Genomic DNA, 27,049 nt, shown 5'->3' on the forward strand with positions numbered 1-27,049 from the left:
CCCCACGTCAAATCTGGGATGCTGGGAAAGGCTGGATTGTGAAGGGAGACGCCAGAAAAATGGGAATGGGGAGGGAAAAGGACAGGAAGGAATTCCTGGCTGTGAGGGTGGGCAGGCCCTGGAATGGAATTCCCAGATTTGCTGTGGCTGCCCCTGGATCCCTGGCAGTGCCCAAGGCCAGGCTGGAGCAGCCTGGGACAGTGGGAGGTGTCCCTGCCATGGAATGGGGTGGGATTTAAGGTCCCTTCCATCCCAAACCCTTCCATGATTCCCTGATTTGGACCTGTCTGTGTATCTGTCTGTTTACCTCCATCCATGGCTGCTGGGCACCTTTTTCATAGATAAGAAGCAGAATTCCATGGTTTACACAAAATTCTTCACCCCTGCGAGTAAAACTGGCTCCTGCCAAACCAAAGTGGAGATGGAGAAAAGCCAAGGAGAGGTGCAAAGTTTTGGAATATTGATCATTCATGCTTCATCCTGATCTTTCCCTTATACCTTTGATTTGCCCCTATTTTTATAGATTTGTTAAATCCTTTTATCAATAACGTCAATAGAATAAAAATAAGGATTTATGTCTCATCTCCCAGTGAGAGGAGAGAACCACACAGTTTTCCCAGTCTGGAAAAGCTTTTCCTGAGCTTTGAGTGTGTCAGAGCAGCTGGGGAGTCTGAGTGGGGATGGAATGACACTGCCACTCTCCCCCTTCCCTGGATTTTTAAATTGGATTTGGCATCTTAATTGCTGAAGCAGCTCCTCGTTCTGCCTTTCCAGCTCGGAGTTAACTGCAGGGAGGGGGGCTTGGATTGTGCATCCTCTGAGATCCGTGGGGTGACCCCCGCTCTGTCCCCCGCTGTCCCCTCCTGCTGCTTTAGGAATAGGGAATGTTGTGGATCACTGATGGCTGATGAAATTTATCCATCACCTATAGAAATCTCATTTATCCATCACCTATAAAATCCCATTTATCCATCAGCTGTACAAATCCATCAGCTATAAAAATCCCCTTTATCCCCCTTTCCCGACACCTTCGATTGCAGCTGATGGATAAAATCCCTTCCCGTGGTTGTCAAGGTGAAACGTTTGGAGACTTCAGGGGGAGGAGGAAACAAACAAACAAACAAACAAACAAACGAACGAACCCGGGGAAGGGAGAATGTTCCGGTGCCTGCTGCGCGTCCGGTGCCGCCGAACTTTGTCCTTCCCGAGGGGAGGAGGCGCCACCGGGTCCCCTTTGTCACCCCCGCAAGGTGCGGGTGGGGCAGAGCCCTACCAGCATTCCCGATCCAGCGCGGCTTCCTTCCCCTCCATCCATCCCTCCATCCATCCATCCCTCCATCCATCCCTCCATCCATCCATCCATCCATCCATCCATCCATCCATCCATCCCTCCATCCCTCCATCCCCGGCTCTCCCAGCCCTCCCTTTGTCCCCGGCTCCCCTCCCGGCTGCGGGGGGGGCCGGAATTTCGGGAGCCGCTCCCGGGCGGATGCGGCCCCATCTCCCACCCACCCCTGACGTCTCGCTGCACCAGGGAGCCGCGTCGGGTTTGATGTGGAGCGGCGGGATTTAGATCTTGTAAATCTTGTAAAATTCCATTTTATGCAGAGAGAGAGGCACACGCTCGCTCGGCGATCCGGCGGGCGAGGCTGCGGCTGGCGCGGTCCCGTTGCCCGCCCGGCGTTTCCCGCAGGAGCCGCACCTGGATGGGGATGGACGGGGCTGGGAGGAGCAGCCCCGCGCCCGGGTGACAGCAGGGACAGAGAGTGACAGCAGCGGGGCACTCCCCTCTCGGCTCGCGCTGACCCCTGGCAGGGAGCCGGCGGCTCCGCTGCCGTTCCTGCGGGCGGGATGCGCGTTCCGGGCCTTGGGCCGCCCCATCCCGCCCCGTAGCCCCGCGGCGCGGCCGCGTCCCCGCTGCAGCCCCGCGCTCATCCCGGCGGATGCTCCGCGGGAGGGACCCGCGCCGGGGCTGCTGCAGCGTCACAAAACTTTGCCTCGGCTCCGGAGGAAGGAGGGATGTGACCTGGAAAGGAGGAACGGCAGAAAGGGGATGGTGCTGCAGCTTGGAAAAGGTTTTTTCCCCCCCGCCGCTGTCTCAGGATCGTTGGAAGGGATTTTACAAATGAGAGCAGGAAGCTGCAGTCAAAAGGGGGGGTGCCAGAAATAGATTTATTTTTTCTTTCTCCTGCTAGAAATGAAGAAATTTGGGAGTCCATAGAGGCTGTTCCACAGGCACCCCCACTTTTTGCTTGCCGAGGCATTTGCGTTCCTCTGGAAAGTGGCATCCACCTGCAAGGGGAGTTGCCATGTAATCCCAAAGAATAAAAACTCCGGGAAACCTCTCCGTGCCACCGAGCCAACTCCAGAGGGACCCAAGTTGGGAATTGGCAGGACATGTCCTGACTCTTTTCGGATGATAGAGGAGAAGGATCAGCTGGGAAGATGTTAAATATTAATATTTTACCCAATCGCCGCCATTCGTGGATTTGGTGAGTATGCCATGGGTTTGTCCGGATCACAGCACTTCTGGTGGGCACAAAAGCTTGGAAATCAAGATTTTTCCAGGCTGAGAAGCAGCTGCTGGATGGGAACATGGATAAGGGGGTTCCTGGAGCTGTGGGTTTGCTGAATATTTCCTTCTCTGATCTTCCCTGCTCAGAGTTTGATCTGAGGCGCCCTCACGACGCCTCCGAGCGGGACTGTGGGGACAGGGTGGGGAAAGGATGGAAAATTTCCCACTGTCCTGGTTTATTTTCCTTCTCAGGTGTTTATGAACCTCAATTTTCCTTTAAAAATTAATGAGTCCCTAAAACGTCCCTCGCTGGAGCGATTCCATGGTGCCACCTCGGCACCTTCTCCCTGTTGCATTTTAATGAGCAGATGGAGCAGCTGCTGCTGCCTCTGCTGGGCCAGGGCAGGGGGACAGGGAGAGCCCAGGGGAACCCCAGAGGCTTTTCCCAGCTTGGGGCTGGGACATGGCAGCAAAACCTCATTTTATGGGTAAAGATCCGCCAGTGGAGTTCAGGGCTGGAGTCTTTGGCTGGTGTGCTCCATGTGGGCTTCCAAGGTGGATAGTCTATGGAATCTGTGGGAATCTAGAGATAATTTTATATTCTGCTTCTTCAAATCCTGCGTTCTGTGATCTCACCTACACACAAATATTCTGGGTTTACACAGAGTTTATTCTCTGTAATCTCATCATGGTTTTTAATTGTTTAACCGCGGCGCTGGGATCAACCTACAGGTCAATATTTGTACATAGGAATTAAACTATCCCCTGATACATAAATATATCATAAAATATAAACAAATACATAGAAATATCCAAGGCTCTGAGCCTTGGAATGGTGCTGGGGAGGGATGGAGTTGGCTTCTCCAGAGGACATCCTGCTCCTCTCGTGTGCAGTTCCAGGATAAGAGAACAGGAAGGGGAATGCTTGGAGAACAGGAAGAATGCAGGGCCTGTATTAAAACTATGGAATCCTGGAATGGGTTGGCTCGGAGATCATCTCATTCTGTCCAAGGACACCTTCCACCATCCCGGGCTGCTCCAGGCTGGCCTTGGGCACTGCCAGGGATCCGCAGCTGCTCTGGGAAATCCATCCCAGGGCCTCACAGGGAGGAATTCCTTCCCAACATTTCTTCCTGACACCCAATCCAACCCAGCCTATCTTGGGATTTTTCCCATGGCTTCCCCTTGAAGTTTAGCAGGGGAAGTTGTTGCTTTGTTTTGGAAAGTTCCTCCTGAGGAGGAGCCCCAATAAGCCAAGAAAGAGGAATATTGGGTGGGGAGTGTTAATCGATTTGCCAGATTTACAAATGAAGGGGAGAGATCCTTTGCATTGATTATGGACGAAATCAATGCCCAAAGAGCCCAGGAAGTGATGGAAAAATGCATTTCCTTTGGAGCAAGGAGAGCCCCATTTCTGGGGCTGCAGGAGAACAGAACTCATTTCAGCTGTAGGAGCTGAAACAAACCCTGGCCAGCCCCAAGTGCCACCAGGAGAGATGGTCAGGGATGGGGCAGGAACAGATCAGAGCCATGGGATCAGCCAGGGGGGTTCCAGCCGATGGAAACTGTGCAGCTCAAAGGGAGCCTTGGCAGGATGTGGATTTATGAAAGGATAAAGTTATCCCAAGAAAATTCCCTTCACCTGTGAAGGGAATGTGAAAACAAAGCCAGTTCTTCACCCCATCCTGGCCAACTTGAGTCAGGCTGAGCCTTGCTAAACCAGACCTGTGTAAGCTCCTGGCTGCTGTTCAGAGCCCACATGGGGGGTGAGACTCATTAATTCCTGGTGGAAATGTCTTCAGGGATTCCTTCCCTCTGGAATAAAATGTTTTGGGCTTCTTTGGAGCTTCTACCTCCTCTGTTCCATCACCCCAAAGGAAATTTTGAACTGGATCTTCATCCTGGCCTGGTGGGATGACATGAACTTTCAGTGTCCCAAAGCTTTCCATGATTCCATGGATGACCTTTATCTTCCACGTTCTCCCCAAATCCAGGAGAGGAGCTGCTGCCCTCCATCCCCTCGTGGGGACAATGTGGGACCTTGGTCACTGCTGCTGGGGCTGCAGAGGGGAGGGGATGCTCTGTGCTCAGGGTGGGAGTGGGGCTTGGAGCTCATTCTGGGGATATGGGAGCTGGGAATGCTCCAGCACAGCAGTTCCTCTGGAGCAATGTGGGAATTGTTGGTTGTTCACAGGGATGGCCCCAAACTCAGGCCTGACTCTGGAGCTGCACAGGCTGAACTTGGGCAGGGGGGAGCAGAAACTCTGTCCTGAGGTGAAGTGGTGGGATCAAATCCCAGGATTCCTGACAGCTCAGGAATCTCAGAGAGGCCACAGCTCCCTGATAGCAGCTGGAGTGGCAGGAGTATCTGTGTGTTGGGATGTAAACAGATTTATCAGTGCAGTGATAACCACGGGACAGGAGTCACCCTGACCTTGGCTCCCTCTGCTCCCTGCTTCAGGCTGAGCTGAGGCACTTGGCTGTGAGGCTGGAGGGGTTTTCCATAACGTGGTACCATAATCATGGAATGACTGAGGCTGGAAAAGCCCCCTGAGACCACCGAGTCCCCAGCACTGCCAAGGCCACCCGTGTCCCCAGCTGCCACATCCACAGGGCTTTTCCGTCCCTCCAGGGATGGGGGCTCCACCCCTGCTCTGGGCAGCCGTGCCAGGGCTGGAAAGGAGGAAATTTTCCCAAATACCCAATCTAAACCTCCTCTGGGACAACTTGAAGCTGTCTCCTGTTGTCCTGCCACTGCTCCCTGGGAGCAGAGCCCGATTTCCCCCTCACTTCATGGACAAATTTCACTTTGATTTTTGTATTGACTTTCAGAATACTCAAGGTTTGCTCTGGGAATTAACACTCTCCAGGTCTGTGGGTTAAACCTTCCAGTCACCTTATTTCCATGGATTTCAGCTGGATCTTAAACCATTTTGGTTCTCCTGACGGATTAATTCCACAGCCTCCTATAAATAGGCAGGATTTCCAACAAAGCAATGATTTATATGCAGCAGGTAGATTTGAGAGACAGAACTCTGAAATCTGTAGGCACAATTTAGAAAAGGAGAGGCCAAATATTTCTCCTGCTCTCAGAAGAGCCTGGAGGAAGCACAAAGAGCTGGCTGTGTCTGCAGCAGAGACAATGCCTGCCTGGAAGGAGCTGGGAGCAAATGATGGGATTTAAATGGGGGGAGCTGGGTGTGCAGGGGCTCTGGGGAGCTGCTGTTTAATTATTGGTATTTAGTGACCTTTCCCTTCTCCTCAGGCTGGGCCTTTTCAAGTTGCTCCTGGCTGTGTTTTCCCGCTGCTTTTGAGAGGCAGGAGGTGAGAGTTAGAGGCTGCTCCTGACGTATTCACAGTTCCATATTTCCATTCATTACCTTCCCTTCCAGGGAAGGGATCTGGGTAGCTTCACTGGCATGGGAAGCTTTTCAGATGAATTCCTGGACATCTCTGCCTGCCATGCACACAGAGCTGCTGTTCCAGGCTATTCCTCCTGCTCCTGCTCCTTGCCTTGTCCAAGGGGCTCAGTCTGAGTCCCCCCTGGCTGCAGAGACCCCTCGGGGTGGAGGAGCTGCTCCCCAGCCTGGTCTGGTGTCCCCAGGGAGCATCCCCTTGGGAGAGGTGACAGCCAGGCAGGAGCAGGAAAACCCAGGACAGCTGTCCCTGGGTTTGTGTGACTCCAGGAGGAATTGGAGCTGCTGGAGCCCCTCTGGAGCCAGGCTGGGACACCTGGGGGGGCTCACCTGGAGAGGAGAAGGATCCAGGGAGAGCTCAGAGCCCCTGGCAGGGCCTGGAGGGGCTCCAGGAGAGCTGAGAGGGACTGGGGACAGGGATGGAGGGACAGCACACAGGGAATGGCTCCCACTGCCAGACGGCAGGGATGGATGGGAGATTGGGAATTGGGAATTGCTCCCTGGCAGGGAGGGCGGGCCCTGGAATGGAATTCCCAATTTGCTGTGGCTGCCCCTGGATCCCTGCAGTGCCCAAGGCCAGGAAAGGACTGGGTTCGGAGCACCTGGGACAGTGGGAGGTGTCCCTGCCATGGCAGGGGTGGCACTGGGATGATCCTTGAGGCCTTTTCCAGCCTGAACCATTCCAGGATCCTGTGAATGCAAACTCAGCTCTCAGCATTTCTAAGAAGTCCTGGGGCTTTTCCCACTCTCACATCTTAGCAGGCTTAGGAATGAGATTCCTGTTCTGAAAGCCTGATCAGGATTTCTTTCCTAACCCTCTTCTCCAGGGGCTAATAACTGGGATATGGATTTCTTTTAGCTCTAATTCCCTGGCAGATCAGCCAATCTCAGGCTCTCAGTGAGCACCACGATGGAAAAGGGGTTTCTTCTCTTCTTTCCAGCAGAAAGAAGCAAAATTTAATAAGGGAAATTTGGGCTTGCTGCTGACCTGGAGTTTGTCACGCACAAAGAATCCCAAAGTTCAGTGAATTGTTCTGTTTAAACACGGCCCCACAGCTGGTGGTTTGCAGCTCTGCCATCCTGAGAGCAGCTGGGCCAGGCCCCTGCAGTTGGAAGGTGGGAATAGTGGAAGAGCTTTTCCAGGGCTGGGCCACATCCCCAGGCACTGTGCTCGAGTTATTCTGCACAGGATAAATCCAGAGAGCAGGGCAGGTGGATGTTGGGAATTCCCTTTGCTCCCCAGGCCCAAAGCTCAGCCCAAGTTCAATCCTAAGAACTAAACAAAGGATTTTCCAGTGCTTTTCCCTGTCATGACTTCCATAGGAGCCTCCTCAGGACTTCTCAAAGGAAGCAGGTGTGATTAAAAACCTTTCCCTCCAAAGTGCAACCCCAAACCCATCACCATCAGCAGCAGCAGCATCCCTCTGCCCTGGGAACTGGGGCTCTGGCAGGGGGATTGAGCTCTGGGACCAGACAGGGAATGCCTTTGCTGCTCGTGCTGAGGGCAGCCACTGCAGAAAGAAAGATTCTGGAGCTTAGGATGGTGGAGTAGTGGAATAAAAGAATCATGGAATGATGGAATCATGGAATGATGGAATGGTGGAATAATGGAGTCAGGGAATCACAGAATCCTGGAATCACAGAATATCCTGAGCTGGAGGTGACCCAGAAGGTCGAGCCCAGCTTATATCTCAGATCACCTTCATTCCATGCACTATGAAATGGTTTTTTTAATGAGGGTTGGGAAATCATTCCCTAAACCATGTGAGCTCCAGCGCAAAGAGCCGTTCCATCCCCTTTGGAAGCGCACAGTGTGTCCTTCACAGCCCTTGCACTGTCTTGGTTCACTTTATCACAGAATCCCAGCCTGGTGTGGGCTGGAAGGAGCCTTGAAAAAATCCTCTGATCCCAGGAGCTGAGGCTGAGGCAGCGGGGCTGACCCTCGCCGCTCATTTTAACCGTGTTTTGGTTGATTCAAAAACTCGCTGAAGGGTGTGAAGCAAGGCGAACAAGCCAGCGGAAGGCTCGGGAGGGGCAGAGCCGCTGTGCTGGAGGAGCCGCCAGGTTTTGCTGCCTTTCTCGCCCGTTCAGACGTGCGGGGATGCTCTGAGAGCTCCCGCTGACGTCAATGGAGCGGCGGAATGGGAGCGCCCGCACATCCCAGCCCTGCCCCGGCTCCGCTCCAGCCCCGGCTGCTCCCCAAAACCTCCCGGGACCGCCCCGGTCCGGCACAATTAACGGCAGCCACATTAGGGATGCGCTGAAGTGCTAACGCTGCTCCTTCGTGCTGGGGTTTGCGTTTATTCCGGCGAGAAAAAAGCAAATTTCCAAGTGACAAAATTATTGCTTGGCTTTAAAAGGGGTTTAATAATCATTTTATAGGGTCTATTCATCATTTTATAGGGTCTGCTTCTCCCCAGCCCCAATTACTTCTGTTGCTTTTTTAATGTAAACTCTTATTTATAAGTCTCATTTTTTTATGTAACTCTACATTCTAGGGCAGAAAATGCCTGCGAGCCTTTCAGAGCAGTTTCGCTTTTTTTAGCTTTTTGTTGGAAGGAAGAGCCTGGGAAAAACGTGTTAATTGTCTCAACGTGGGAATGCTGCGGAGGAGCTCGGCGGGGAGCAGCCCGTGACACCGAGCTGATGGATTCCTGCCGGGAGCCCTCATCCCGCAGATCCCGCGGCTTTCCGGGGATGCTCCCGGCTCATCCTGCCTTTCCGAGCACAGGACAGCACCTCCTCAGCCCCGCGGGGCACGGGAGTGGGAAATGCTGGGGAAATTGGAATCAGTGCGGGAAACGTGGCCGGGATGAGGTCTCAGGACACAGCAGGGAAGGGGAAAATGGTGTAGGGATAAATCAAATAATCTTCACTCTCTGCAGCGCTGTGGAAAATGAAACCCCCAAGTTTATTCACCCTGGTGATGAGGGGCAAAAATGGGATACAGAGGTTGGAGAGCAGGGAAGGGATCAGGAGAGCCCTGCAGACCCAGTGGATGGGATGAAACCACCGGCAGGCATTCCAGAGTCCTGGAATGGTCTGGCCTGGGAATGGCCTTAAAGCTCATCCTGTGACAGGGACAGCTCCCACAGCCCAGGGTGCTCCTCAGGGTCCCCTGGGAATGCTGAAGGGCTCCCAGCTTGGATTCCCTTCCAGAGGAGGATCCCTGAGCACCCACGGGTGGCTCCTTGGGAAGAGGCTGCTCCTGGCCAGCCCTGGGCTCTCCTGCCAGTGGGAAATGGAGCCTTTGGAGAGAGGAAACAAAACAAACCAGAGCCTGGGACTGTGGGCTTGGAAAGAGCAGCTGGGGCTGGGGCATGGCCTCTTCACCACGGGTTTATCCCAAATTAGATCCCAGGTTTGTCCCCAATCAGATCCCAGGTTTGTCCCGAATCAGATCCCAGGTTTATTCCTGAAATTAGATCCCAGGTTTGTCCCGAATCAGCTCCCGGATTTATTCTAAAATCAGCTCCTGGGTTTATCCTGAATCAGCTCCTGATTTTATCCCAAATGGGCTCCTGGATTTATCACAAAATCAGCTCCCAGGTTTATTCTAAAATCAGCTCCTGAGTTTATCCCAAAATCAGCTCCTGGGTTTATCCCAAATCAGCTCCTGGGTTTATTCCTCTAATCAGCTCCTGGGTTTATCCCATATTGGCTCCCGGGTTTATCCCGAATCAGCTCCCAGGTTTATCCCAAGTTCACCTCCTGGGTTTATACCAAGATCAGCTCCTGGGTTTATCCCAAATCAGCTCCTGAGTTTATCCCAAATTAGATCCCAGGTTTATCCCAAAATCAGCTCCCAGGTTTATCCTGAAATTAACTCTGTTTCTCCAGAACCTTTCCTGGCAGATCCCATCCCAAGCTTGGCCTGGCTCTGGCATCGTCCCTGGGATTGCAGTGGGAAGTTTTAGGGAGTTTTTGCTGTGCTCCCTCAGGTGTTTGTATTTCCATGTTAATTCCAAATAAACTTGAACAATTCTGGTAATGAACAGCAGCAAGACTAAACCTAATTCTGTGGTGGTTACCACAGAAACTTCATGAAAATTCCCACTTTTCTGGTGGAACATTCCCACATTTCATTTTCTGGCTGTTTAGGTTTGCCTGGATTGGATATCAGCAGGAAATTTGGGGTACAGATGGGAACTGTGGAATTTGGGATTAGGGCAATTCCCTTCCAGGTCCCTGTGCTCCCACTCAGTGTGAGGGAATGAGGCTCTGCGTTCCCTGCAAGCTCCAGGATATTCCAGCCTGGTGTTAATCCCTGTTTCCTTGGATGGAGGCCATAGGTGGAGCTTTGCTGGTGAAATGGGAGTGAGGTGAATTAATCCAAAGGGTTGGATTCCTTTGTAAAATATTGTTAGGGGCCATAGATGAAACGTGATGGGTTGATGATATAAACTCCTGGAATTATTGCATTATTTGATGTATTTTGGGTAGAAATACAGAAAAACCAGAGGACTGGGAAAAGCAAACACGGCTGGCAAAGATGCCCAGGTAGTGCTGGGGATTCTTGCTCCCACAGGATTAACCTTTGCCATGGATAGCTGCCAGTAAAGCAGATTTTCCAGATTTGCCCCACGGAAGAACAGATTCCAAGGGGAATCTGGAGCTTTTGGATTCCAGGGGTTTGGGCCACGCTGGGAAGCCCCAGCAGGAGCCAAGCACAGCAGCTGGGATGGGTGGGATCCTTCCTGGAGGCAGGGGATGGGGCAGGAGCTGCCCTTGACTGACAGGATATCTGTGGCTTTTAGGAGAGCACAAAATAAACTTGGAGCTCTCAAACTGAGGCTCCCATCAGGGGAGCTGAGGATGGGAGTGGGCAATCCATGAGGAGCATCCATGGGATCCCACCAGGACAGCATCCATGGGATCCCACAGGACAGCATCCATGGGATCCCACAGGACAGGCATCCATGGGATCCCACAGGAGAGCATTCATGGGATCCCACAGGACAGCATCCATGGGATCCCACCAGGAATGGCATCCATGGGATCCCACCAGGACAGCATCCATGGGATCCCACAGGAGAGCATTCATGGGATCCCACCAGGACAGGCTTCCATGGGATCCCACAAGAATAGGGACCCATGGGATCCCACCAGGACAGCATCCATGGGATCCCACAGGACAGCATCCATGGGATCCCACAGGACAGGCATCCATGGGATCCCACCAGGACAGCATCCATGGGATCCCACAGGAGAGCATTCATGGGATCCCACAGGACAGGCATCCATGGGATCCCACCAGGACAGCATCCATGGGATCCCACAGGACAGCATCCATGGGATCCCACAGGAGAGCATTCATGGGATCCCACCAGGACAGGCTTCCATGGGATCCCACAAGAATAGGGACCCATGGGATCCCACCAGGACAGCATCCATGGGATCCCACAGGAGAGCATTCATGGGATCCCACCAGGACAGCATCCATGGGATCCCACCAGGAATGGCATCCATGGGATCCCACAGGACAGCATCCATGGGATCCCACCAGGACAGGAGCTCCAGGAGCTGGGATCACCCAGCTGGGAGGGATTCCAATCTGCAGGGGGATGAGGGGAATTCCTGGGGTGGAATGTTGGAGAAATGAGACATAAACACTTGGTTTGCTGTGGGTTGGAGAGGAGAGGGAGCTGGGAAGGGCTGGACGTGGTAGCAGGAAAGGTGAAGTGAGGGTGAGGGCAGAAGTGCTGGGAATAACGTGAGGGATAAGGGGAAGTCTGGCAGGGCCGTGTGGAGCAGCAGCCTCGGTATCTGGGGCAGCACTGACGTCGTTCCTGGGAAGGCAGAGCAGCTCAGGAGTCGGGGCTGGGAGCAGCAAACGCGGCACATCCAGCACCTGCAGGAGCCCTCCCAGGTGAGGCCCCACCTGCAGAGCTGCCCCAGCCCTGGGGACAACATCAGCAGCACCTGGAGAGAGCCCAGAGGAACCCATGGAGCTGCTGCAGGGCTGGAGCCCCTCTGGAGCCAGGCTGGGACACCTGGGGGGGCTCACCTGGAGAGGAGAAGGATCCAGGGAGAGCTCAGAGCCCCTGGCAGGGCCTGGAGGGGCTCCAGGAGAGCTGAGAGGGACTGGGGACAGGGATGGAGGGACAGCACACAGGGAATGAATTTAAGATTAAAATGGGTAGATTTAGATGGATATTGGGAAGGAATTCCTGTCTGGGAGGGTGGGCAGGCCCTGGAATAGAATTCCCAGATTTGCTGTGGCTGCCCCTGGATCCCTGCAGTGCCCAAGGCCAGGCTGGAGCAGCCTGGGACAGTGGGAGGGGTCCCTGCCCAGGGTGTCCCTCCTTCAGGGGTGGAACTAAGGGATTTTTAAGGTCCCTTCCAACCCAAACCACTCTGGGATTCTATGATAATGCACAGGGTTTTTATACATCCCAAAAGGAAACCTGGGATGTTCCCAGTGCTGTCTGCAGTGAGGGTGTTGGGAGGTGAAGGCAGCAGCTGCACTTTGAGACGTGCATAAACAGCAGGAGATGAAAGAGCAGAACCTGTTTGGAAATGAGGTTGTGACGTCAGACAGGGAAAGGCCTTTCTCAGCCCTGTCACTCTGTCAGTCTCACCCACCTGGGGATCTGTCCTACAATTCCCAAAGAATCCTGACATTCCCTGAGAGTGGCAAACACACCTTGGTGTGCCACTGAAGGCCAGAGAACACATGCAGGTACCCAATAGCTGATTACACAGGTCCAGGGATTTTAATTGCATTATGCATCCTGGAATGATTTGGGAAGGGAGACACCTTAAAAATCATCCCAGTGCCACCCCTGCCACAGCAGGGACACCTTACACTGTCCCAGGTGCTCCAAGCCCCAGTGTCCAGCCTGGCCTTGGGCACTGCCAGGGATCCAGGGGCAGCCACAGCAAATCTGGGCACCTGTGCCAGGGCCTGCCCACCCTCCCAGGAACAATTCCCAATTCCCAATCTCCCATCCATCCCTGCCCTCTGGCACTGGGAGCCATTCCCTGTGTGCTGTCCCTCCATCCCTGTCCCCAGTCCCTCTGCAGCTCTCCTGGAGCCCCTTCAGGCCCTGCCAGGGGCTCTGAGCTCTCCCTGGATCCTTCTCCTCTCCAGGTGAACATTCCCAGCTCTCCCAGCCTCCTCAGTCTCTTCCTGTTGGGTTCCCTGTGTCCCATCCCAGGACCTGTTCCCTCACGTTTTCCTGATTCCATGGCTGTTTTTCTCTCTCTCTGGATGGTTTTACCGCAGGAGGATCTCTGGTGCCAGTCAGGAGTGTGGGATTGGGAACCATTCCCTGAAAGCCCCCGGGGTCAGTTTGGGCTGTGCCAACCCTTGGGATGGCAGCAGAGCCCTCCAGGCCGGGCGTGCCCCATTCCCTGAATCCCAGTGAAATATTCCCATTCCCCACAGGCAGTACAGCGCTGCCCAGTTGTGTTTGCATGGCAGGGCCGCACCAGTGCTGCCCCAGAGCCGTTCCCTGCTGCCTGATTGTCCATGCAGCACACACAGGAGCAGGATATTCTGAGATCCATCCCGGGAACAGCCGTGACTCATCAGCTGCAGCGGCAGCCAGGAGATGAGGAGCTATTTATTACAGCTCTTCCAGGCTGTGAATGCTTCTGAGCAGCCAGTTCAGCTAGGAATTATGTAATTATTCCTCCTGGATGCTTTCTCTTATTGGTTTGTAATTACAAAATCTTCGCAGCACACTCCTGGATTTTCAAATGAAATCCTGGGAATGACTTCATGTGAGGAGAAGGGAGAAACTCGATCTTCCCTTATTTATGTTTGTGTTGTTTGGCTTTAGCAGGGATGGATTTGCACAAACTTCACCTTTTTTTTTTTTTTTTTTTTTTTTTTTTTTTTTTTTTGTGAAACTGTTTCAACTCCTCGTTTACTGGTTTGGAAGTTGATAAACAAATGTTTGGGATGAAATCATCTGGCCTTGGAAGCTGGCAGGAGCGGAATTCCGTGTGGGAGCTGCCGGCTGGTCGGGTGGGAGAAGGGCTGGGTCTGGAGCTGCTGGAGTTGTCCTCATGCCTCCCAAACGCTGCTCATCCCAGGCAGGGCTGAGGGCATCCAGGGAGGGAGAGCCGCCCTCCCCAGCTCCCCCGGATCCCAGGAACAGCCACACTGCCCGTGCCTGCTCATCCCACCAGGGACAGGAGATTCCTGAAACAGAGAGCAAGGTGGGTGTGAAACCCTCTGAGGCTGCAGGAACAGGAGCTGGGGGGTTCCTGGTGCCCCCCACAGCCCCTGGAGCTCTGGAGCAGCATTCCCAGCCCTGTGGGAAGCAGATCCTCTGCCCCATGATCAGGGGAATCGGGATCAGGATCAGGATCCTGCTCCATGGCATCCAGGAGAGCTGAAAGCAGGGAACTGGGGATCTGGCTCCACTCGTGCTTTGCTGAGGGGTTGGATAAATATTTCTCAGTTTTAATCCCCAATAAAAGACCTAAAAGCCACACCCTTGGATTTATAATCTCAGAACTGTGCTATAAACTCATCACAGCCTGAGTGTTCCAAAAGTCACATGGAGGGTGAGCTGGCAGAGCTCTTGGAAAGCTCTAAATCACATTTCAGTGCCCAGTTATCCTAGGGAAGTCTATTATTCTTACACTGATCATGGATAATTTGGCTCTAATCTTTATTCTATGCTCTGTTTTGATTTTGCGGGTCAATTTTTGTCACTCCCTTAGGAAGAGACGTTTAAAGATGGTTTGGCAATGAGTTTGGAAGGGGAGATTAATTCAAAATCTGAAGGTGGTGATGGAATGGGTCTGTCTCAGGTGCATCACTTGAGCTCCTATTGGCTGTTTGAGCTCCCCAGGACAGAGATTTACTGGGGCACAGTGGCTCTGAAGGAGAGGCTCTGTCTGTATCTCTCCATTTAAGTGCATAAAAGAGCTCTGGAAAATCCAGAGAATAAATATTGGCTGAAGGAATTGAGGTGTGTGAGTGAAGGCTTGAAGTGGGGCTGTATTGAATGTCCCAGTTTCCCTCAGATCACAAAAAGCTCTGACATTTTTCATCCATAAAAACATTAAATTGTTTGGAGTGGAGGCTGGAAGAACAAGCTGACCCCCTTTTGCTTTGCTGCGTCCAAATTGTGCAGTGTAAGAATTATTCCATTAAACTCTGCCCTCACTGCAGCTCTCCCAGGCCAGTTTAACTCCAGAAATGAAAGCCCAGCTGATGACAGATGGAATATGATGGGTTTATTTCAGATTAAGAGCGTCAAAAAGTGGGTTCTGGCAAGGAAAAAAAATACCATGTTTTCCTGAGGAGACACAGGAAATTGTCAGAGCTCTAAGAAATTGTCACCTTGCATGAGATCTGACCTGGCAGCACAGCAGCTTGGAGGAGGAATTGTGTGAGGCTGACAAAGGTCAGTTCTTCATCCAGGCTGGGAGGGGCTGGGGCTGCAGGGGTCCACAGGCAGGGGGAACATTCCATGGAATCATCCTGTCCCCTGTGCCCTGGGCAGGGACGATCCCACTGTCCCAGGGTGTCCCAGTGTCCAGCCTGGCCTTGGGCACTGCCAGGGATCCAGGGCAGCCACAGCAAATCTGGGAATTCTATTCCAGGGCCTGCCCACCCTGCCAGGGAACATTTTCAATTCCCGATCTCCCATCCATCCCTGGAAGCCATTCCCTGTGCCCTGTCCCTCCATCCCTGTCCCCAGTCCCTCTGCAGCTCTCCTGGAGCCCCTTCAGGCCCTGCCAGGGGCTCTGAGCTCTCCCTGGATCCTTTTCCTCTCCAGGTGAGCCCCCCCAGGTGTCCCAGCCTGGCTCCAGCCCTGCAGCAGCTCCATGGATCTTTACAGAGCCAGAGATGGAGTTTCTGAGTATTGCCCAGCCCATGTCACCCTTCAATAAACTCTGGAGTTCCATCCTCCCTTCAGAGGAGCTGGAGTTTCTCCTGCAGGGCTCCAGGCTCCCAGCAGGACTGCCAGCCCAAATCCTCTCTCTCTCTGCCTCTCCAAGTTTGTAAATTTGCCTGTCACCTATTTTTATGCAGTTTAATATCTTTCCTGTGGCTTCCTTTTCTCTCCTGTTATTAGAGAAGCAAAGGAAAAGCTCTCCTGGGCATGAGTGAGGAGCTGTGTAATGGGTTGCAATGGCTCCATCCAAGCCATTGTGCTCTGCCTTGTGAATATCTATTTAATCAGTGGGTTTAAAAGAGCTGATTTGTGCTGAGTGATTTTTCTTTCTTAGACTGCAGCAAGAGCCTCATCTCTTGTGAGGATGCAGCACAGGCAGTCCAGCTATTCTGGGCTTCAATGGCCCCATTGAGCTGGGAAGAGGTTCAGGAGCAGGGATCCATTGAGATGATTGTGGCAAGGAGCTCTGCAGGGATGAAGCACCAGGGTTTGTTAACTCAGCCATTCCACTCAGTCAGGAGCTGGGCTGTGTTTTCTGCTCACAGATTTGCTGTGCTTTAGGAGTGAGGCCAGCTCTGGATGCTTTAGAGGCAGCCAGCTTTCAGTGTTGCTGCTGGAGGGAGCTTTGCTGTGTCAGAGCTGCCCTCAGCACGTGTGCCCGAGGTGGCACTGCTGCCTCCCTGCCCCCAGGACAGTCCCAGGGGCCCAGAGCCACCAGTGTGGCCATGGTTACGTTCTCAGGCTGTCTCAGAGGCTTTTGGCTTCCCCCTCATGGAAAAGGGTTGGGGTTCATCGTGCCTTTGCTCACTGCAGGTACAAATTTAACCTGAATTTGGGTTTGTGAGTGGTGAGTGAACAGCACTCAGAGAACTGGGTTCAATCCCAGAAAGCATCCCTTGCAAGAGCACAGTGCAAAGCCATCATGGGTGTGCTGTGAGCAGCGATAGATCTCTGACCTGAGCAGGGTGAGCCCTGCCCAGCTGCCCAGGCTGGCACACACTGCTCCCCTGCCTCCTGAGCCCTGCACACCCCCTGCCCAAACACAGCAGCACCCTGGCACGAGGCACAGCCCGACTGTTCTGGCTGAGAGCTCAGCTCAGGAGGCTCTGACACGAGGCTTTTGTTGTCCTCTCCTTATCTTGTTTGCTCCTCACATGATCACCAGCAGGCCCTGGCTATCTGTGTGGCATTTGCTGTCCCGTGGGTCAGCTGTTCTGCAGGGTGGCACCGGGGTATTAATAGACAGTGTCACGCTGGGCTCTGGCTGAGGGCTATCAGGACAACCCCCCTGTTTGCCTCTCACCGTGGCTCTGCATGCTGATGGCTCCCAGAGGCTGTCAGGGCCAGCAGCCACCCCAGGAACATCCACACAGTGCCACCAACACCTCCTGACCTGGGAACCCGGGGCTGGCCCGACAAGGACAAAAGGAGACGGATTCCTGCTGGAGGCTGGGTCACCCACAGCTGTGACACAGGGACACATCCAGGTGTGCTTGGAATATCTCAGGAGAGAAGCTCTGTGACCTCCCTGGGCAGCTGCTGCAGTGCTCTGCCACCCTGAGAGCAGAGAAGTTCTTCCCCACGTTCAGGTGCAATTTGGGTTTTAGTGTATGGCCATTGCTGCTTGTGGCACCACTGAAAGGCCTGGAACCATCTATTCCAGCAGCTCCTCGTCATTTCGGGTGTTTTTATCAGCTCCTCACTAATTTCAGGTATTTTAATCAGCTCCTCACCAGTTTCAGGTGTTTTAATCAGCTCCTCCCTAATTCCAGGTGTTTTCTCTCCTGTGTTCCATCGGTGATCTCCAACATCTCTGCCCCCATGGCAGTAACCCCTCAGTGCCTGCTCTCCTCAGGTCTCACCACCCCAAATGTTTCCACACAGTGAGTCAATATTTTTAAATGGATCCACTTTGGCCATCGACTGCCTCTGCCTACTCATTCTTCGTTAGCTCAGGTCAAACCCTTTATCAATACCCTTTATCAATAGCCCAAAACACCCAGGATGGCTCAATTCTCATTAGCTCGGGAATGGAGCTGTAACTGCAATCAGATACAATGATTTTGTGCCAGGCCCACACATTTGTGCTTACTCACACTGCAAACTTCACCTTCTGTGTAATTAAGCATTAATTAATTGTACCAAGTGCTCTGCTTGTATTTACCCCAAATTTCCAAGTGGCTGTGGCTGCTTTGTTGTGTTGTTTGATGCTCCTGGACTTGATGACTTGTTTCAGATTTTAGTTTTGGGCTGATTTTGCTCAGTGCCCCCACATCTCTTATTTCTTTTGAAAAGCTTTATGGTTTGGAGGAAGTGACTCCAAAACAGTGATTCCAGCAAGTGATTTTCAACATGAAACAGAGCTTCTAAGGGATCATTAATTAAGGAAGATCAAAATGAGCCCCGGAGCAGGTCTGGAGAGGATTTGCAGGTCTAGGGAACATTAACGGTGTTATTAAATGATATTTTGGGTGCCAGCAGCGCTCTATCTGTTTTCACATCAGGGAAATCATCCCAAGAGGGTTTGATTTGCTGCCTGACCCCACCATTTGGCACAAACCACATGAAATGTGCTGCAGGAGTTCTGCCCTGCCTGGATTTTTGGCCTCACAATCATTCCTTTAAAAGGTTTTGTTCTTGCTGCTCACCACCTCTGACTTCTCTCCATGCTGGGGAAGATTTTCGTTCTGCTAAATCCAGTTTGCTGTCCTGAGTGATTAAAGCTCATTGCAGACCATGTGATTTAACAGCAGAAAATTAAAATCTGGGGTTTAGCTTGACCCTCTTTTCCCCCCCTTTTGTTTTGCAGCTGCCCGAGGAGGAGGGGAGGCAGTGTGGGCAGGCAGAGCTGTCCCTTCCGCCTCACTGGCCTTGGGAAAAATGCAAATTTATGGAAATACAGTCTGGGCTGGCAGGCTTTGTATTCCCTGGCTGTGCCTGCGCGAGCTGGGCTGGGCATTTCACAGAATTGTGGAATCATGGAATGGTTTGCATGGGAAGGGATCCTAAAGCTCCTCTCGTTCCTGCCATGGCAGGGACGCCTCCCACTGCCCCAGGTGCTCCTGGCCTTGGGCACTGCCAGGGATCCAGGGGCAGCCACAGCTGCCAGGGAACAATTCCTTATCCCCAGTCCCTCTCCAGCTCTCCTGGAGCCCCTCTAGGCCCTGGAAGGGCCTTCAGGATCTCCCTGGAGCAATGTTTCATGAGTTACACTATTAATCCCACCAGGAATAACATCAAGTTGGTGTTTACCCCCATCACTCCCACAGGAAAGCTGTTCAGTGCTCTGGCTGCTCTCGAGGCACAGATTTCCCTCTGATTTCCAACCTCAGTTTATTCCTGTCCATTTTATCCCCTCTTGTTTTCACACCAGCGTTGTCCTTTGGTGATTTCCTTTGGTGCCTTTGCCTCAGGCCCTTGTGACACCCCTGTGTGGGAACAGCAGGTGCCATTCCCAGTCATGGCTGTGATCCCTGTGCCAAACCCCTCAGACAGAGCCAGGACTTTCCATCCCTCAGATTCAGCCCTCAAACAGCAGCAGGTGGCAGATGCTCCTGAGCTGGATGACGCAGCCTTTGCACGGAGCTCCTGCTGGCCCTGAAATGATCAATGAGAGCTCTGAAAAGATGGCCCTTGGAATCACGTCCCTGGGCTCTGACATTTGCTATCACAGTGTCCTTTCCCATGGATAGGAGAGATGGGGACTGCAGGCATTTGAGAGATGTGAAGCAGGGAAAATTTTGCTGAAATGTACCCAGCTGGATTAATTATTGTTAAAGGCCGAGTCTCCAAAGGATTTAAAGATCTGAATACCATCTTAGGACATTTCACTGTCTTTTTACTGACAGGCTCCACGGATCCCAATTATGGAGATAAATCCAAAAACCAGGTCAAATAATTATTCCATGAATCAAGTGGAAAGGCTGGATGCATTTCCGAGCACAGCAGCTTTCCACGCACCCATTGCTGGAGTTTTGGATACCATGCAAGGGCTGGGGGAATTTAAAAGATTAGTGCAGGAAATGTGTAAATCTTCCGCCTCAAAGGCTGCTTGTTCAGCTCAGGTGAAATGGAAACTCTGTGGTGTCTGTAAGTTGTCACCACGGTTGTCGCTTTGTTCCTGTCTCCTGTGTGGCTGACAGCAGATGAGAGGAGCTCTGTGAAGTGGGGCCGGCCGGAATGCAGCAGCTCAGAGCTTCCCCCCTGCCTGGAAAGGCAGAAGTGCGTCTGGAGCCGTGCCAGGGTCTCTGTTTAAGGGCAGGATGGAATAAAGCCTGGCTCTGGCCAGCAGCCTCCTGATGCTCTGGCTGTCTGTGGATCCAGGAATGCTTTCCTGAGTGCTGGGAGCTCAGGGTGTTTGTGCAGGGGACCCTGGAGACCCCTGCTGAAGGCCTGGCTCTGGGAAGGGAGTTAAGTGCAGATTGTACTTTAGAGGGGTAGCAGATCCTTGAAGATGCATCAATAAAAGATGGAATATAGGACTGGAATTCCCCTTCCATTGCCGGTAATGTCCCAGTGGGGAAAGGCAGGGCTGGACCCCGTGTTCCCACTTGCTGGGTGGAATTATCCCCCCATGCTGGTTCTGGGAAGGAATCAAGGCTTGTCCAGAAGGGCTGGAGGGTGTCCTGGAGCTCCACCAGAAGACACCAGTGTCCCTGTCACATGAGCCAGGCCACTGCAGGCAGCCTCCAACATCCGTGTGGATTGGGAGAGACAGTCTGAGAAATGCTGCAGGGCTTGGCTGGAGCTGGGAGAGCTGGAGTGGCACTGAACAGAGCAGGGCAGCCGGGCCAGGCTGGGCTGAACACTGGAAGCATCAATGCCATGGGACAGCAGCGTGTCACAGAGCAGGCGCTGCCAAAATCCCGGCTCTGGAGCACCGTGCTGTCCCTGTGCCACCTGTCCCACAGCCACAAGCCATCCCAGCTCTCCCCACAGGGAAAAGGGGCAGCTTTCCCCTGGGGGGGCTCAGCTGGGTTCTTGGTGCAGCAGAGGCACAGCTGGTGCTGGAGCTGTGGGAGGGTGGGTGGAGGTGTGGGCAGAGACGCCTGGAGGGTGAGCAGAGCTGTCAGAGCTGCACAGGAGCGGCACCACAGAACCAGGGGAGTCTGCACTGGGAGGGACCTTCAGGCTCATCAGGGACTCCTTCCACTGTGCCAGGGACACTGCCAGGGATCCGGGGGCAGCCACAGCTGTCTGGGCACCCTGTGCCACTCACACCTTGCTATACCTCAGCTGGGTAGGAGGGGAAGCAACTGCTCCATCAGTTGTCAGCTGGAATGTTTTCAGGAGGAAAAATCCCTTAGGAAATGGCATTGCTGCCCATGTTGGGAGTGATCACACTCACATCCATATGTCTTTCCAAGCTCTGGAAGTAAAAATACAGGTGGGGTGTCTGCTTTGTTTGACTGTGCCTTGCATTTTCCAGAGATTAGTGGCAGACAACCATTGGAAGAGGATAAAATAGTCCAGGATGAACAGTTGGAAAAATAACAACTGGATTTTAGCACTCAGGATTCCTTCTCTGGGGACTTAAAACAACCCCATGATGTTCACTTGTTACAGGATAATGTCGAGCTGCTTATCTGTAGTAAACATTAAAAGGATTAGGTTTTTTGGAATCCTTTGTGCTAAGAGAGAATCCAAACTCTTTTTTACCTCCTGCTGTACTTTTCCAGCCATCTCCTGGTGGCTGCTCCAGCCCAGCACGGTGCTGGATACAACCCCTGACATTTGCTGTGCAAACCAGGAGCCTCCCCAGGGTGCTGCTGGGTGGGTTCTGAGAGCTGGGAGGGCTCTGGGGACTCATTTTTACCTCGGGGCTCTGCTGAAGGTGGCTTTGGGTTGCAGAGAGCAGCAGCAGCTCTCGGGTCTGTTTTGGGCTCTGGCTGTGAGCAGGGCAGGGGCTCTGGTTGTTCTGTCTCTGTTGTACCCACTGAGCAGGAGAACAGGAACAGAGAGTGAATTAAAGTCACAGAATGGTTTGGATTGAAAGGAGCTTAAAGATCATCCAGTGCCACCCCCTGCCAGGGCAGGGACACCTCCCACCAGCCCCGTTTGCTCCAAGACCTGTCCGACCTGGCCTTGAACTTCTTTATTCAGAGATTACAAAGTCAAGTAAACACATATTTTTGCTTTTGGATGCATGCAGAGGCTTAATGATGTGTTTAGCAGCAGCTGACAGCTTCTGTTACAAACACTTCAGTCAGTGCTGCCGGGCCCCTGTGCCAGGCAGCTGTGACAGCACAGGGAGGGGCTGCAGGGGCTGCTGCCTTGTGTGGGGACACTGAGCTCTGGAGACTGTGGCATCACGGAACCACAGACCAGGCTGGCTTCTATGGCACCTTAAAAATCATCCTGTTCCACCCCTGCCACGGCAGGGACAGCTTCCCCTGCTGCTCCAAACCCCAGTGTCCAGCCTGATTTTGGGCACTGCCAGGGATCCAGGGGCAGCCACAACAAATCTGGGAATTCTATTCCAGAGCCTGCCCACCCTGCCAGCCAGGAACAATTCACAATATCCCAGTATCTGAATCTACCTTCTTTTAATTTACAGCCATTCCCTGTGTGCTGTCCCTCCATCCCTGTCCCCAGTCCCTCTCAGCTCTCCTGGAGCCCCTCCAGGCCCTGCCAGGGGCTCTGAGCTCTCCCTGGATCCTTCTCCTCTCCAGGTGAGCACCCCCAGGTGTCCCAGCCTGGCTCCAGAGGGGCTCCAGCCCTTGGAACAGTTCTGGGGCTTTCTCTGGGCTCTCTCCAGCAGCTTCAGGTCCTCCTGATGTTGTTCCCAGGGTTGGGGCAGCTCTGCAGGTCGGGCCTCACCTGGATAAAAAAGTCAGGAGCGCAAGAGGGACAAACCCAGCAGAGGGGTTTGAACTTTTAAGGGGTTCCTGAGAGTAGCAATGTTTGCCCTAAGTGGGAGAAGGTCAGTGATGCCTGTGGAGCTGTGAGCTGCCACCCCAGGGAGCCCTGTGCCCCTGCCAGGGCTGTGCCTGGCTCCATGTGTCCCATCCTGGGCCATTGAGTGCTGATGGTTTCAAGCACAGCCCTTTCCACATGGGAGAGTATTTAGGAAAAGCAGCAAGCTGTTCAGATAATGGGGAACAGGTGCACAGCGTTAGAGAGCGGCCAGGCAGTGCAAGGAACAGCATTTTTCCTGGTTCGTGGTTCTAAGAATCCTGAGGGATGTCTTGGTGAGACTCACGAATCTCAAAAAGGAGTTTTATAATTAACAAAGCCTGCCCAAACCTCTGGAAATATTTTGGAAACATTGATATCATGAAGGTGGTACTGTAGTTAGGAGATGGGGAGTAATGTCCTCAGGAATGACTCTGGGAAGGCAAAGCAGATGGTGAACCTTCTTGGAGAGTCAGTGCTATCATCCTCGGGAAAAGTGTAAATTCCCAACATAAACAAAAATCCTCGAGCCTGCCTGGTCTGCTGGGCTGGAATGTGTTTGTGTTTCATACTCCAGAGCAAACTGTGGGGCTGTGCAGCTCTCATGGAAACCACTTGACTGGCAATGACGATTGAATGACTCTGAATTACATCCAAAGCGTGGCACATTCCTGTTTCTCCATCCTCGTGCCAAATTTTGATACATTCCACGACTGCTGGTGGGCAATCTAGTCCAGGGACGTCGGTTCCTGAAGCTGGTGAAGGGTCTGGAGTGGAAATACGAGGGACAGCTGAGGGCACTGGGCTTGTTCCTCCTGGAGGAGGGTGAGGCAGCCTCACCAGGGTCTGCAGCTCCTCCCGAGGGGCAGTGGAGGGACAGGCACCAATTTATTCTCTGTGACCAGGGACAGGATCCCAGGGAACGGCTGGAGCTGTGTCAGGGGAGGTTTAGCTGGGATTTTGGGCAAGGTTCTTCCCCAGAGGGTGCTGGCACTGCCCACGCTCCACAGGGAATGGTCCCGGCCCCGAGGCTGCCAGAGCAGCTCCAGGAGCGTTTGGGCAGCGCTGCCAGGGATGCCCGGGGCGGGATTTTTGGAGGTCTGTGCAGGGCCAGGGTTTGGATCGATGGTCCCTGCGAGTCGCTTCCATCTCGGGAGGCTCTCTGATCCTGTAGCTGTTACAGTAACACTGCCGCATTTGAGCAGCTGGGGGTTGCTGTTATGAATTCTCTTTGTTTGCAGAGTGACTCACGAAACCTCGCTGTGTTTTACAATGATTTCTCCTGGCTCGCCGTTGTCTGCTCATTACCGCGGCTCAGGCGCAGCTTTGCACAGGTCCGGGGCCGGTGCCCGCTCGCAGCTAACTCCTGCCACCTGCCGTCTCCTTCCTCTCGCTTCCCGGAGATCCTGGCGTCTTTGGGATGCGCAGGGATCGGGGAGCGGAGCTGAGCGGCCGCTGCTCCCCGCTCTGCGCTCCCAGCTCCTGCATCCCCCGAGAGCCGCACGGGGAGCCTGCAGAGAAAAGGGAAAAGTCCCCTTCCATCCCTGCTCCTGCATCCCCCGAGAGCCGCACGGGGAGCCTGCAGAGAAAAGGGAAAAGTCCCCTTCCATCCCTGCTCCTGCATCCCCCGAGAGCCGCACGGGGAGCCTGCAGAGAAAAGGGAAAAGTCCCCTTCCATCCCTGCTCCTGCATCCCCCGAGAGCCGCGCGGGGAGCCTGCAGAGAAAAGGGAAAAGTCCCCTTCCATCCCTGCTCCTGCATCCCCCGAGAGCCGCACGGGGAGCCTGCAGAGAAAAGGGAAAAGTCCCCTTCCGTCCCTGCTCCTGCATCCCCCGAGAGCCGCGCGGGGAGCCTGCAGAGACATCCCGGGAAAGGCCAGGCCGCCTTCATTCCCAGCCCCACACTGCAGGGAGACAGCTCTGCCTGGGTGTGATGGTGTTTGTAGGGGTCCCAGGATGAGAATGTTGACTCCATGTTTCAGAAGGCTTGATTTATTATTTTATTATATATATTACATTAAAACTATACTAAAAGAATAGAAGAAAGGATTTCATCAGAAGGCTGGCTAAGAATAGAAGAGGAATGATAGCAAAAGTTTGTGGCTGACCGACACAGTCTGGATAGCTGGGCTATGATTGGCCATTAATTAGAAACAACCACATGAGACCAATCCCAGATGCACCTGTTGCATCCCACAGCAGCAGATAACCATTGCTTGCATTTTGTTCCTGAGGCCTCTCAGCTTCTCAGGAGGAGAAATCCTAAGGAAAGGATTTTTCGTTAAACACGTCTGTGACACCTGGGCTAGGGCCCATCCCGCTGGGATGGTGGAATCACTCGGGAAAGGCCTCCAAGATTGTCAAATCTGTCCATTCCCACCTCCATGTCCCCGAGTGCCACATTTGCACGGCTTTAAATCCCTCCAGGAATGGAGGCTCCACCACTGCCCTGGGCAGCTCTCCTGGTGCTGCTGTCACCTTTCCTCCTTTGGAGCCTGTGCCACTCTGGCAGGGCTCAGTTCCCTGGAATCCCTCGGTGGGCAGGGATTTCCCAGTACTGGAAAATGTTGGTAAATAGGTCTGATAACACAGGTTGGAGTCAGGCAGGGAATGCTGGCAGCTCCCACATGTCCTAGAGAGATCTCTTATGAAGACAGAGATTTCTGAAAGATTTTTAGGGACTTCAGATATCAAATTTCTGGCCCATATGTTTAGATAACACAATTTATATCACAAATGGGGTGTCTCACTGTGAGTGCTGTTATTTGGGGATAAATTGGAATGGAAATTTTGGGGGTTTTGTGCTTTGTACTCTGCCATCCTTACTTCTACGTGGGCAAATGCAGCTTTTTTTCCACTTGGACAAAGCCTGTGGGGTGTGCAAACTGCAGAGAGGATCTCACAGTCTGTGCAGTGTTCTGAACACAGTGATGAAGTTTTTCCAGCAGAGCTCAGCAGTTAACTTCCAACAGAAAAAAAATAGTGGGAAATGCAGCTCTGAGAGGGCAACTTTACAATCCCATTGAAGTTCTTACCAATTCCAGCAAGTGTTTGTTTGTGGGATATTTTGGCATCAGGGCACATTTCCAGGTGGGTGTTGTGCAAGCCAGGAGCAGCTGGTGACAAACACAAGGTTAAACTCTTGCTCTCTGTATCTTGGGTCACATTTTCCTGATGTTGGATCATCCAAGGGGAATATTTTCCCATATTCTAGTTCTTGTACCTATTAAAAAGCAGTGCCAGCAGAGTTATTCCTGGGTTTGAGGATCTTGCTCACAGGCTGTACCTCTGGGAGTGCCTGTTCAGTCCTGGCAGAGGTAACTCCAAACTCTGGGATCAGTCCCTTTTTGGGGAATTTTCTGTTAACTTCTGGCTGAGCACATGGGTGGCTGAGTGCTGGATCCAGGCCAAGGAAAAGGAGCCTGAGGAGCACTGGTGTGGCTGCACATTGAACTTGAGGAAAGGAATAAAAGCGCTTTTCAGTTGGACTAACCACATGATCCGTATGGCAGCATTCCAGGTGCAGGGAACAGGGGAAGTGGGCAGCAGGAGCTGGAGCAGCCATGGTGTTCCCAGCTGGGAATTGGCTGTGCCAGGCTTCTCACCAAAGCAGCAGTTCATCCCAGTGATGTCGAAATCTGGAAAACTTGCAGGATCCAGGCAAGTTCAGGCGTTCATACTTTATGTGCTCCTCCTGCCGCAGTTGAAGCTCTCTCTGCGGAGAGGAGGGAGAGCTGGGGTCTTCCCTGCCACTGTGCTCAGGGAATCTTCTGGATTAAGGAGTGGAGGGACGGAGAAAGGCACAGCAGGAACCACAGCCCGGTGTCCTGGTGGGGCAGCATCCAGCATGGGATGAGGCGCTGGAGCAAGAGACAAAAGCTGACTTCCAAAGGCAAGGAAATCCTCCTGAGCGTGGCCGTACCTCACTTGGCTTCCCGGGCCATGGTCACACATCTGGTGTTTCCATCAGGCCCAAAGGAGGCCACCCTGCTCATTTTCAGTGTTAATGAGGGGTGTCACTTGCTGGAGTGGCCAGGGTGACTTCAGCCACGGGTCACAGCAGCCAAGCTATGAAACCATAAGAAATTGGGTGTAAAATGGAAAAGGTGACAAAAAGTTTAGGGTTTTTTTTTAGTTTTTAAACAGCCCTTCATTTTACAGCACAGCTGTTTAAAATTCACTGAACTGATACCTTGAATGGATAAAACAAGGTTTGGGCATCCAGCTCCCACAACTGCCAAGTGCTTGCAAATCTTACAGGGTTTCAAAAGCTTGGCTCCGGAGCAGATGGGAACAAGGCTGGGCTGGAGAGTGTTGTCAGGTTGTGGTGCCTTTAGTCCCTGTTGTGCTAGTAAGACTTGGA

At 53.0% G+C, this 27,049-nt stretch overlaps 1 protein-coding gene across 2 annotated transcripts in view; it reads left to right on the top strand.

Annotated features, from left to right (window-relative positions):
* PDE4B (phosphodiesterase 4B) overlaps positions 1 to 27,049 on the top strand; it is a 135,051-nt gene that overhangs the window by 46,874 nt on the left and 61,128 nt on the right. The window contains exon 1 of one of the 2 annotated variants that reach the window (XM_054294558.1): positions 1,977 to 2,492. The exons of the other annotated variant lie outside the window; for it this stretch is intronic. Within the exon in view, the coding sequence (XP_054150533.1) occupies positions 2,446 to 2,492 (47 nt within the window). The 5' untranslated portion in view covers positions 1,977 to 2,445. Of the gene's footprint in view, positions 1 to 1,976; positions 2,493 to 27,049 lie in introns of those variants that run through there. 2 annotated transcript variants of the gene reach the window in all.

This window comes from Melozone crissalis, unplaced genomic scaffold, assembly GCF_028551555.1.
Source record: "Melozone crissalis strain CALT ecotype California unplaced genomic scaffold, PUWL_Pcris_2 ptg000254l_1, whole genome shotgun sequence".
NCBI lineage: Eukaryota > Metazoa > Chordata > Aves > Passeriformes > Passerellidae > Melozone > Melozone crissalis.